At 28.8% G+C, this 12,652-nt stretch overlaps 3 protein-coding genes across 3 annotated transcripts; 1 reads left to right on the forward strand and 2 right to left on the reverse strand.

Annotated features, from left to right (window-relative positions):
* The first annotated feature begins 242 nt into the window (after window positions 1-242).
* Window positions 243-2,538, forward strand: LOC123275092 (complex I assembly factor ACAD9, mitochondrial-like). The gene is made up of 2 exons (XM_044743012.1): window positions 243-442; window positions 523-2,538. The coding sequence occupies exon 2, from the start codon at window positions 527-529 to the stop codon at window positions 2,420-2,422; it is 1,896 nt and encodes a 631-aa protein (XP_044598947.1). The 5' UTR covers window positions 243-442; window positions 523-526; the 3' UTR covers window positions 2,423-2,538.
* A 525-nt stretch (window positions 2,539-3,063) lies between these two features.
* Window positions 3,064-7,139, reverse strand: LOC123275098 (programmed cell death protein 2-like). Its single transcript, XM_044743021.1, has 3 exons — window positions 6,847-7,139; window positions 4,715-5,601; window positions 3,064-3,878 (listed from the first exon to the last, which is right to left on the reverse strand). The coding sequence occupies exons 1-3, from the start codon at window positions 6,955-6,957 to the stop codon at window positions 3,617-3,619; spliced, it is 1,260 nt and encodes a 419-aa protein (XP_044598956.1). The 5' UTR covers window positions 6,958-7,139; the 3' UTR covers window positions 3,064-3,616.
* Window positions 7,140-7,244: 105 nt separating this feature from the next.
* On the reverse strand, window positions 7,245-11,670 carry LOC123275099 (NADH dehydrogenase [ubiquinone] 1 alpha subcomplex subunit 9, mitochondrial). Its single transcript, XM_044743022.1, has 7 exons — window positions 11,499-11,670; window positions 11,158-11,381; window positions 9,725-10,018; window positions 9,489-9,655; window positions 9,288-9,416; window positions 8,055-8,241; window positions 7,245-7,624 (listed from the first exon to the last, which is right to left on the reverse strand). The coding sequence occupies exons 1-7, from the start codon at window positions 11,542-11,544 to the stop codon at window positions 7,439-7,441; spliced, it is 1,233 nt and encodes a 410-aa protein (XP_044598957.1). The 5' UTR covers window positions 11,545-11,670; the 3' UTR covers window positions 7,245-7,438.
* Window positions 11,671-12,652: the final 982 nt, after the last annotated feature.

The following is a 12,652-nucleotide window of genomic DNA, read 5'->3' on the forward strand; positions in this document are numbered from 1 at the left end:
TAAGCTGTCACTTGACAAATTTTCAATTTTATTTAACAATTAAATTAACTCTAAAAAATTATTTAAAAAAAACAGCATTTTTAATTTTCTTTTAAATGTCTACATGTCAATTTTTTTTCTTATTTTTTTTGCCATAACTTATTTGTTAACAAAAGTTCTAAAAATGATTAAATATCCGCTAAATTAAGTTTCATGTTAAAAAACTAAAAAAATCAGACGTTTTTAAATTTCAGTGTAATTTTTTATTTTGCTCACTTCAGGAGCGACGTTATAAAATAACCAACATCTAGCACCCGCTGTTTATAAATCATATCTAAAAAAATTTATTTATAAAACAATTATTAATTAAAAAAAATAACATTAATTAAATCACTAAAATTTCCAGTTCCAGCTCCGGAAATTCTCTAATAAAATCAATTCTCAACAATGATTGAATAACTGGGTAAGTGTTATAATTTCAATCCAGCATGTCTAAGCAAGTAGTGCCAAAAAAAGTGTACCAATAATTAAATTAACCCCCAGAACAATGATGCTGACACGTCGACTAATTCTCCGGCAAAAGGTGCCTCGAATCGCCCGAGTGACACAATTCACTCGCCACAATTCCTCCGGAGAAGTGCAAACAGAGTACATAGGACCGCTAGAAGTGAGGTTATCCCCACACAAGCCTCTAGCAAAACGCCGCCCACCTTTCGCTAAGAACCTCTTCTTAGGAAAATACGACACAGAATTCGCAGCGTTCCCGGAACCGCAGAACTACGACCGGCAAAAGGAGTTCTTCGAGTGGCTAAAACCAATCGAGAACTTAGTAACAAGTAACATCAACCCTGATACAATCGACAAGAGTGCAAAAATTCCCCAGGATGTAATTGACCAGCTAAAAGACCTGGACGTCCTACGAGCCGCTGTTCCAGACGAGTACAAAGGCCTGGGCTTAAATTTCAGCGAAATATCTAAATTAATTGAGACACTTTCTCATGTTCCACCATTAGGAGCTTACCTAGCCAAGCAAGCTCACGCTATTTCTCTGATAGCCAACCACGCCTCGGAGATCCAAAAAGAAATTTATCTGACCAGAATAGCAACCGGAGAAATAACTCCCACAGTTTGCATATGTGAGAACACCCAGGGGTCCAATGCAGCTGCTATCCAGTGCTACGCTGAGCGATCAGCTGATGATAAATTTTGGATCTTAAACGGGTCTAAAACCTTCGTTGCAAATGCAGAAAATTCTAATTTATTTTTAGTCTTTGCTGATTATTACGAGCAGGGCAGAAATTTTAAACCCGAGGATCGAGTTACTGCCTTTTTAGTAGAAAAAGACTTCGGAGGAATCACCGTGCATGATCCTGTCGACACAATGGGCCTCAGAGGCTACACATTAAGCCAGGTGACCTTCAAAGACACTCCAGTGCCTATTAACAACGTTGTTGGAGAACTAGGCTCAGCTTCCGAGCTCTTTACAAATATTTTTAGCGAGGGTAAAGAATTTATCGGGAGCCAAGCGATTGGCTTAACGAAAAACTTCCTCCAGCTGCTGATAAAAAGCTTAAAGTCCGACCCGGACTTCAACGCGACCACGTTTAAGAATGAAATTGTCCAGGAAGTCGTTGGAAAAATATCCTGCAGTATCTTCGCGATGGAGAGTGTCGTTTATATGACCACAGGAATGGTTGATACTTTTGCGAATCAAGATTGCAACCTGGAGAAGTGCATTGTAGAATATTTCTGCAATGAAACTTGCATCCAGAGTCTTCTAACTGGCGTACCGCTGCTGGGGACTTCGTCTTTTATTAGAGGCTCGGGAATCGAGCGGCTGCTGAGGGACGCGATGTGTCTCACTAGCTTTGATGGGTCCGTGCTTAATACTAAAGCTGTGATTGCGCTTCAGGGGCTGCAGTTCAACGGCAGGCAGACTCATGAGACGGTGAGAGTCAAGAGGAACCCTCCGATGTTCCCTAAGAAGGTTCTGGAGATGATGCTCAAGTTCAAGAGGGACAAGAGATTGTACATTGCTGATAATATGCATCCCACGCTCATGCACTCGGCGGCGCTGCTCGAGCAGACGATTCTTAAGTTTGAGAAGGTCATCTCGACTATTTTAATCCGCCATGGCTTTGAAGTCATGGACAAGCAGATGGATCTTTGTAGGATTGCTGATGTTGCTTCTTATTTGTATGTTATTGCTGCTATTCTTGCTCGCTCGTCCAGGTCTTATTGTTTAGGGCTGAGAGACAGCGAGCTGGAGCTCAAGATGGCGCAAATTCATGCGTATATTCTGTACCAGAAAGCTCAGGTGTTGGTTGATGAACTGGAGCATGGGGACTGGGTTAATGGGGATTACTTGATCAAGGAAATTGCTGATACTGCTTTTGAGAAGAACAAGTTCTTTGTTGAACATCCTCTTGCTAGAGCTTTTTAATTAATTAATTAATTTATGTAATTAAAATTATAATGCATTTTTTTGATTCGTACATTCTGTAGTATAATATGTAAATAGATTACGGAAGAATAAATGTAACAATAAGTATATTGGTAGTAATGGTTATATTTTATTTGATAATAATAATATAGATTTATTTTAATTAATTAAGTGATTAATTAATTTATAGTCTTTCGTAGCCGGCCAACAACAATAGAGTATCACTAGAGCCGACTAGAAGACTATTAATATCTGATATTCGCCCAAGATAAATTAGTATTTGGGTAAATATTTACAATTGTGATCAATTATTTTAATTTTCTAGTTTTTGAACGAAATTTCTATTTGATTTTATTATTTTTTTTTTAATACATAAAAAAATGAATAATTTAAAGAAAAAAAAAAAGTGATTACAATTTTACAAATTTTCAAAAAAATTTATCAATTTTTTAGAAAATTATAATAATTTTTTTTAATTGTTCGTTTTTTTTATGTATTTTTAAAAAAAAAATAGAAATTTTATCCAAAAACATGAGCCAAAATTTTTTCCAACTTTTGAAGGCAAAAAAAAAATTTTTAAATTAATAATTAATAAAGAATTTTTATTAATAAAATTAATTAATAATAATTGTTAATTTTTCACCGAGTTATGGCCCAAAATGAGATTAACCCCACTTGTAAATAATTACCGTCTTTTTAAATGCGAATAATCTACTTAATATTTAAATTTATTATTATTATTTTTATATTTTATTTGTATAGAGTTCTCAAAAAAGCATCACTAGTTAAAATTGCATTTCTAAAATACAAATATGGATGACTTGATTTAGCTATTTACATTTAAAATCTTAAATTATTGATAAATCAATCGTCAAAGCTAACAGAGCAGTTGCGATTTATCAAATAAATTTTAGCATAAATTTGAACTTTCGGTATATTAAATATTATGTTATTTAATATATATATATCTAGTGGAAATAAATTTGATAAAAATAAATAAAGATGAGAGCTGTATATCTAATTGAGCGGACGGAAGTCTGCGACAGTTGACGAAAAATAAATGCTAATTTATTATTATGGAATTATCGAGTTGGAATATTGACTAATCAATTGTTAATTATTAATTAATTATTAAATATATATTATATCGTATATATTTAATATTTAAATATATATATTTTGGCTTAATCACTCTTAAGGTTCGGCTTGAACGATCACATATTCTTCTTTGTACGTATCGTTAGCAGACCAGCAGCTGGCTGAACACGTAAAAATTAACACTGTGCCAAATTCTATCTCATAGTCACGATCTCTGCATGGCACAAGTTTTAATTTAGGTATTATTGTTGACAAAATTTGTAACTCAAAAATTCTTTCGGCTCCGCAGTTCTTGCATGGTTCTATATTCCATCTTATCGGGGATAATAATAATGCTGCTGAGTTATCACGGCAATATCTAAAATTTTAATAATTAAATTGATAATGTTAATAAATGTGCGAAATTTATAAATTGATATTAAATTAAGATTGAATTTTTAAAATAAATTATTATTATTCCTAAGAGACATAAGATACAATAATTGATAAGGATTATTTTTATCGAAAATTTAATTTTTTATAAAAAAAGTACTCCTATCATTTTGTCATATCTTCAATATTTAAGACCTAATTTAAATTTCAAATAAAAAACTTAAATAGTTTAAATTAAACTAGGATTCAATTTTTTAAATAAATTATAAATTAAAAATTAATATTGTGTCTTAAGTACACAAGATATAAAAAAAATGATAAGGACCATTTTTGTAGATAATTAAATTTTCTATAAAAAAAAGTACTCATCATTTATTCATATCTTCAATATTTAATCCGTAATTTAAATTTCAAATAAAAAAACTTGAATAATTGATATTAAATAAAGATTGAATTTTTAAAATAAATTACCATTAAAAATTAATATTGTGTTCTAAGGACGCAAGATACAAAAAAATGACAACTATTTTATAGAAAATTAAATTTTATTTTTTATTATTTATTTATTTATTATGTTAATTATTTATTACTTATTTTTTCGTATCTTCAATTTTTAAACCGTAAATTGAATTTTAAACAAAAAAACTCAAATAATAAAATTAAACTAAAATTGAATTTTTTAAATAAATTATAATTAAAAACTAATATTGTGTTTTAAGAACACAAGATACAAAAAAAAATCAAAAAATACTCTTTTCATTTTTTCATATCTTCAATATTTAAGACGCAATTAATTAATTAATAATAATAATAATAACAAACCGTAATAATTGTCCAGGATTCCTCTTAACCCGACAGTCAAAATTATGAAACATTTCATCGCCATGTTTAGGAATACTTTTTTCATACTTTTCTTCCATTCCTGTGTTATCATTAGTCTGGGCATCTTGATTAGTCTCCTCATTCAAATCATTAGGATTATTTTTCTTATACTGAAGATATAAATCCCTGACATGCTGATTAACTTCCAGCGTCAAATCCTCTTCCTCAACCCCGATAAACATCTCAGCGAAGGTAAGATCAAAAGGAGCATCAATATCAGAGTGCTGGAACGGATGAGGAGTGCTGCCATTGAACAGCTCCATCAGGTTGGACTGGGGTCGAGTTGGAGTGTCAATAGAGACAACTTCGCCCTCCTCTCCCTCGATTTCAGCAGAGGCTTGCGGAGAATCGAGTCTGCCGACTGCACCACCTACGGGAGACTCGACACTGGCTGGACTGTTGGCATTCGGGTCGTCAACTCGCAGGTTTGACAGATCGTCATTCAGCTCGCCGATTGACGTGGACATAAAGAGATGCAACTTGTCGGTGTCATTGCTCAGCATGTTGTTGCCGTTCTTCTCAGACACATTGTCATTCCCGTCTTCGCCCCAGTCGTCCGCTTGAGAGAGCCAACTGGTCGTCGGCGGGACCACTGATGGCTGCTTCAATGTCTCGTTTATGGTCTTCTCCTCCAAGGACTCCACTCTCAGACACGTCCAGCTCTCATTTTGATTGAAGCAGTTTGGATTTATACATGTAAATATATACAATGTCCTATGGTACTTTGAATTTTCTAATGGTGCATAAATTTGTACTACTAATAATTGATTTAGTCCACATAGTTTACAAACTGGCGACGGTAAGGTACTTTCCGTTTTATGTGTGTCCTATTTAAATAACAAAAAAATTAGTTATTATATTATTAATGATACTGAAGTATAAAAATTAATTTAGAAGATATTTAATAATTTTTATGACATAAATTATGGCAAGAAAAAATGAGAAAAAAAATTGACCGGTAGAAACTCAAAAAAATAAATGATTCTATTTTTTAAAAATAATTTTTTGGAACAAATTTGGATGACTTTAAATTTAGCTGTCACTTGACAATTTTTTATGAAAATTCATTTAGCAGATATTTAATAATTTTAATAATTTTAGTGAATAATAGATTATTGAAAAAAATTAGGAAGAAAAATTGATATGTAAGAATTTTTAAAAATAATAAATGCAATTTTTTAAAAATAATTTAAAATTCAATGTCTGCTTTCATACCTAAGATCAAAAATACAATACTAAATTACTAATACATTCACAATATCACCAATTTTATTTTATTTTTATTTTTGGCTTCATTCTCACCATTTATATTTATATAAATTCAAATTTCACTTAAAATATTTTATTGTTACTATTAATGTATTCTGTCGATGGGCGTTCCTTTGCAATGAATAAATAAATAAATTTTCAAAAAATGTAATTTTTTAAAAATAATTTTTCTGAACAAATTTATTTGTTAAAAAAAAATTTTAATGGTCAAGTGACTGCTAACTTTAATGTCATAATTTTTTAAATTTTTTTTAACAAATAAATTTGTTCTAAAAAATTATTTAAAAAAATTGCATTTTTAATTTTTTAAAATTTCTGTCAATTTTTTTTTTGTCATAATTTATTGATTGCAAAAATTTATAAAATTATCAAATATCTTCTAAATGAATTATCATCAAATTTATTGATTGAATAAAATTAAAAAATTTTCAAGTGACTAATAACTTTTACTGTCAAATTTTTTAATTTTTTATTTTATAATAAATAAATTACAATAATAATATAAGACACTGAAGTTGTCAGACATTTAAAGTTTCATTGCAATTAAATTATCGTAAAAAAAATTCCAAACATGAAAATAAAAAACAATTTTTATTATTGCAATTTATTTTTTAGAATTCTAAAATTGACAGCAGTCAGCTGACTTCAATATTGTTAATAAAAATATTTTAAAAAATTTCCACTAATTTTTTTTTCATAATAATTTAATTAAAAAATAATTTTTTTATATCTATCAACTTCATTGTCACAATAATAATAATTATTATTAGATAAAAAAAAATTAATTTATTAAATTAACTCACCGGTTTACCACCAATCTTATTAGTGGCAAAATTAATAAGCGATCGATGTTTTTCAGTTATATATTCATCTTCATAACCCAATTGTACTCTTGATTTGTATTTATAAGCCATTTGATCACAATAATTGTTACTCTTAACAAAAAAACTAACTTCTGATCTTCAAATAAGCAACCACGTTGTAATAAACAATTAGCTCACTCGAGTGGATGCTGAAAACTCAAACAAAAACCCAGAGCTAAGCAAAGCAATGCACGTTGATCGCTCCAAAATGAACTGCGCATGCGCTCACCTGGTAACTCTATTGATTTTTCCAGCTAAATATTTACAAAATTAATTAATTAACTGAGGAAATTAAATTAATGGTCCAAGTCCGAATAATAAATTAATTACCCGCTGACTTTCTATTTACAAGTTTGTAATATTCCTTCAAAAAGAATTAAAATATAATTGCAAACTACTTTATCGGCTTTGTCGCAACTAGATATATATGATTTTATGTAACTTTATTTTTACAACTAGATACAAATTATTTATATCCGATATTGTTTGGATTTTTTTTTATTTAAATAATTTTTTTCTTCTATAAATAATTCTAAACAACCATCTCAACGGGCGTCGGAGGCTTTGGTTTATCGAACTCGTTAACTTGCTGCATGTAATACTCGTATGCACTGAACAATTTCATCTCCCAGTGCATACGCGATGACATTTTCATCGGCTGGACTCCTAGGTCCGCTAGTGTTGGAAGATGAGCTTCGACAACATCTGAATGACTTTCCTGTTAAAAAAAAAAAATTTCACTTGATTATTCTTTAATTTTATTTAACTAAAAAGTTTCTAGAATTTTTTTCAGGAATTTTTGGAATTTGATAATTTTTTTTTAAATTAAACTTCACCATTTTTGGCTCGAAATTATCCTTACTGTTATTTTTTACACCTACAATTTTTGTTTGAGATTAAAAATTGTGAATTATTATAAAAAATTGAAATATAAAAATTATTTTGTCAAAATTTATTTTTAAAAAATTGTATTTGTCATTTTTTAAAATTTCTATTTGTTAATTTTCTTTTCTAATTTTTTTTGTTACAAAAATTATTTAAATTATTAAATACCTAAATTAATTTTCATAAAAAAAAAATAATAATAAAAGAAGACTGAACAATTATTTTTGAAATAAACTCTAAAGTAATAATTTAAAAAAATGAACCTTTTCTAAACCTTCCCAGTGCAAGTAACCCAGAGGATGATTGACAGAGATCTCAGCCAGAGAAACTTTCAATTTAAACAAATGAGATTTTTGTAAATCAAATCTCTGGTGTCCGTATTCAACTGGATCAATACGAATGTAAGCTTGCATCCAGTCAACAATGTCGCCCAATTTAAAGCGCTCTGGTCTGAAAATTAATTTTAATAATTAATTTTATTAATATAAACTAGCTATCTTGCAGTCACTATGTGACTGCCGTGTAATTGTGAACCATAAATAAATAAAAATTTTCTCTTTAAATAATGACTTTTGTTAAATTGCATTGTACTTTCTTAAATATTAACGTTCTTAAAGATATAAGCTCATCCCGATGTATTTTGATATATTTTTCATATATTCATATGTATATAAATATATGAAAAATTAATTTGGGTACTCAAATGAAAGGTCTCGATGAGTGTAACATCGGGATGAGCTTATATCTTTAAAAATGCCATTAGTTTACAAGATAGCAGATTCAGTTCTTAATTATTGACATTTTTTAAGATATAAGCTCATTCCAATGTTACACTCATCAAAAGCTTTCATTTGAGTACCCACATGCATTTTTATATATTTTTCATATATACATATATATAATATATATAAAATATATGAAAAATTGATGTGGGTACTCAAATGAAAGGTCTCGATGAGTGTAATGTCGGGGTGAGCTTATATCTTTAAAAATATCAATAGTTGACAAGATAGCAAAGTCAGTTCTTAATTATTGACATTTTTTAAGATATAAGCTCATCCCGATGTTACACTCGTAAAGAGCTTTCATTTGAGTACCCACATGCATTTTTATATATTTTTCATATATTCATATACAAAAATATATAAAATATATGAAAAATTGATGTGGGTATTCAAATGAAAGGTCTTTACGAGTGTAACATCGGGATGAGCTTATATCTTTAAAAATTTCAATAGTTCACGAGATACAAGGTCATTTCTTAATTATGTATTTAGAGATGAAGCATTTTTGAATGCAGTCTAAATACTTATCATAATAAATTGATTATCGATAAGAATAATATGAAACCTTAAAAAGGCACAAATTCAAATCAAGACCTTTGCATTGATAGCAAATTTCACTAAAAAAACTGATTTTATAATATGACTATCCTGAATACAAAATTTTCTTATTTTCTTAATATTATAGACAAATACGGTAAAAGTTAAACCTACCCAACAAATTGATAAATTTTGCCAGCAGTTGATGGATCTTTAACTATGGCAGCTATACCGCCTCCGAAATCACCAGCCCACAGTGGTTGTTTTATTATCGTCTCACCTTTTCCGACAATTGGAGTTCCTCTGCAATGAAAATAAATAAAATAGTTCAATAATAAATAAATAAATAAATATTATATACAAAATTTTTATTACCGGAAAAATTTTCTCCATTTACTGGCCAAAACATTGAAAAATCGATCCTCCTGTCCGTAAACAGTACCAGGTCTTACGATAGTTGCCGATGGAAATTCCTGTCTCACTGCTTGCTCGCCTTTCCACTTGGTTTTCAAGATACTTGATCCTTCTTCTAGCAGTATTGGCTTCAATTACACGGTTTTAATCAATAAACATTTTTTATAAACTTTAAGAAAATTTTTTAAAAGATTTACCGTTGGATTTTCACAGCAGCCTAAAGCAGAAACATGAATTAATCGCTCGACACCGCATTCACGAGCTATTCTGGCTATTCTTTGCGCTCCTTCGACATGAACGTCATCGTAAGTAAAGTTTTTAGTCTCCCAATCTCGACCGATCAAATTAACTACGACATTGGAGTATTTCATGCATTTTCTTATTGAGTCTTCATCGCGTAAGTGAAAAGGGTGGAATAATACTTGGCCAAGATCACCGGTTAATTTTAGAGGCAACACATCGTAGCAATCCCCACGGTATGGCAGGATCATCTAAAATATTTAATAAATATAATTAAATACTGAAGTAAATATTTAAGAATTTAACTAGCAAACTTGCAGTCACTATGTGACTTGTGAACTATAAATAAATAAAATTTTGCTTTATTAAATAATGACTTTTGTTAAATTGCACTGTACTTTTTTAACTATTGACGTTTTAAAGATATAAGCTCATCCTGATGTTACACTCATCAACAGCTTTCATTTGAGTACCCACATGCATTTTCATATATTTTTCATATATACATATATATAAAATATATAAATATATGAAAAATTGATGTGGGTACTCAAATGAAAGGTCTTGATGAGTGTAACATCGGAATGAGCTTATATCTTAAAAAATGTCAATAGTTCACAAGATACAAGGTCATTTCTTAATTATTGATATTTTTAAAAATATAAGCTCATCCCGATGTTACACTCATCAAGAGCTTTCATTTGAGTACCCACATGCATTTTTGATATATTTTTCATATATACATATATATAATATACATAAATATATGAAAAATTGATGTGGGTACTCAAATGAAAGGTCTTGATGAGTGTAACATCGGGATGAGCTTATATCTTTAAAAATGTCATTAGTTGACAAGATAGCAAAGTAATTTCTTAATTGTTGACATTTTTAAAGATATAAGCTCATCCCGAAGTTACACTCATCAAGAGCTTTCGTTTGTGTACCCACATGCATTTTTATATATTTTTCATATATACATATATATATAAATATATGAAAAATTGATGTGGGTACTCAAATGAAAGGTCTTGATGAGTGTAACATCGGGATGAGCTTATATCTTATATCTTAAAAAATGTCAATAGCTCGCAAGATACAGGATCATTTCTTAATTATGTATCTAAAGATAGAGTATTTTTGCTTATTCTCTTAATAATATAGATTATTTTTATGACATTGAAATTGGCAGACACTTGACAATTTTTGAAATTTTTCTTGAATAATAAATTAGTCTCAAAAAATTATTTTAAAAAAATTGCACTCATAATATTTTACAGCTCCTAACACTGAAATTTTTTAAATAAAGTTTTCTTGCTATAATTTCTTAATTAAAAAATTAAAAAAAATTGTCAGATATCTCTTCAGTATCATTAATTTTTGTATCTACCTGGGTACCGATTTTTCCCAACCGATTGCAAACATATCTTCCCAGGAACCCTGTGCTCCCAAAAACAGTACACACGATTCCATTGAAGGAGCTACGTCCACCTGTACCACGTTTAAGTGAAACAGTGGTTGGATTTTTAATAATCCTTAGCTCAGAAGCATCCGAATATTGACATGACGGCTGGTGTTGAACCCGAACTGGTCCAGCTGAGCATACCGCGGTGGCTGTAATGAAATTATGATTAATTAAATACCCAACGTCAAGGATAACAAAGATTATATCACACTTTTTGCAATTGTAATTTATTTGAGAGGTTTTAGATTATAGTGGACATGTCTTACGTGATAAATATATTGTTTTCAATGCAACTCGATTTATAGCAGCCATATCTGCTATAAAATTAAATGTACATGTAATATATGTACGGAAAAATTTTATTTTTTTACTTTATTATTTTTTGGAGAATAACATTACGGGCACTACCACTACCTTCCATGCAGCACAGGCTGCACCATCTGACGGGGTATGTAGCAGTAGATTTTTCAGTGTCGGCAACTAATGTCAGAAAATATTCAAAAGTTAATTTTTAAAAAGATTTAACAAGTGTAAATAAATGAATTATTTAATTATTTTGATAAATTAAAAGTACTTACTCTATAAATAAAACTATATTTTTTTAAATCATTCTGAAGTTAGCCGTCAGCTGTCAATTTTAAAAATTTTTTTAACAAATCAATTATAAACAATAAAAAAAAACTTCTAAAAATTTTCACTTGTAATTTTTATTAATTTTCATACGTCGAACTTTTTTATTAATTTTTTTTAATATTAATTTAATTGCTATAAAATTCTAAAAAAATTTTTAATGTCAAAAAAAATATAAAAATAAAGTTAGCCGACATCTAAAAATTTTTATGATTTTTTTTATTACAAAAAAAAATTTTTTTCATTTGTTAAAAACTTCAAAAACTATAAGTGCAATTTTTAAAAAATATTTTTTAGTTATAATTTAATAAATTAAGCAAAATAAAAAAATCAAAAATGTCGGCTAACTTTATTAGTATAAAAAGTGTTCAAAAGTCAACTTTAAAAAAATTTAATCAGTGTAATTAAATAAATTATTAAATTATTTTGATAAATTACAAATACTTACTCAGTAAATAAAATTCTATTTTATTAATAATATGTCATTTAGTTGAAAAACTAATTTATTATCAAATGTCAGAAATTTTCATTATTTAATTTATTTTTTTAAACACAACAGCTGTTATAAAATATAAAATTAATAATAAATAAATTATTAAAATTGTTTTGCTAAAAAAAACATTTTAATTTAATATTTTTATCAGAAATTGATGACAAGTATTGTAATAATTTAAAAATAAACAAAATGTCCGCTGAGCGCTGAAGTCAAAAGTTTCAGTAGTTTAAACATCTGCCGCAAGAGGCGCTTTTAACAAATTAAAGTCTTTCTTCTTCATTTCTTGCGCATGAG

Source organism: Cotesia glomerata, linkage group LG1 (genome assembly GCF_020080835.1).
Source record: "Cotesia glomerata isolate CgM1 linkage group LG1, MPM_Cglom_v2.3, whole genome shotgun sequence".
Classification (NCBI taxonomy): Eukaryota; Metazoa; Arthropoda; class Insecta; order Hymenoptera; family Braconidae; genus Cotesia; species Cotesia glomerata.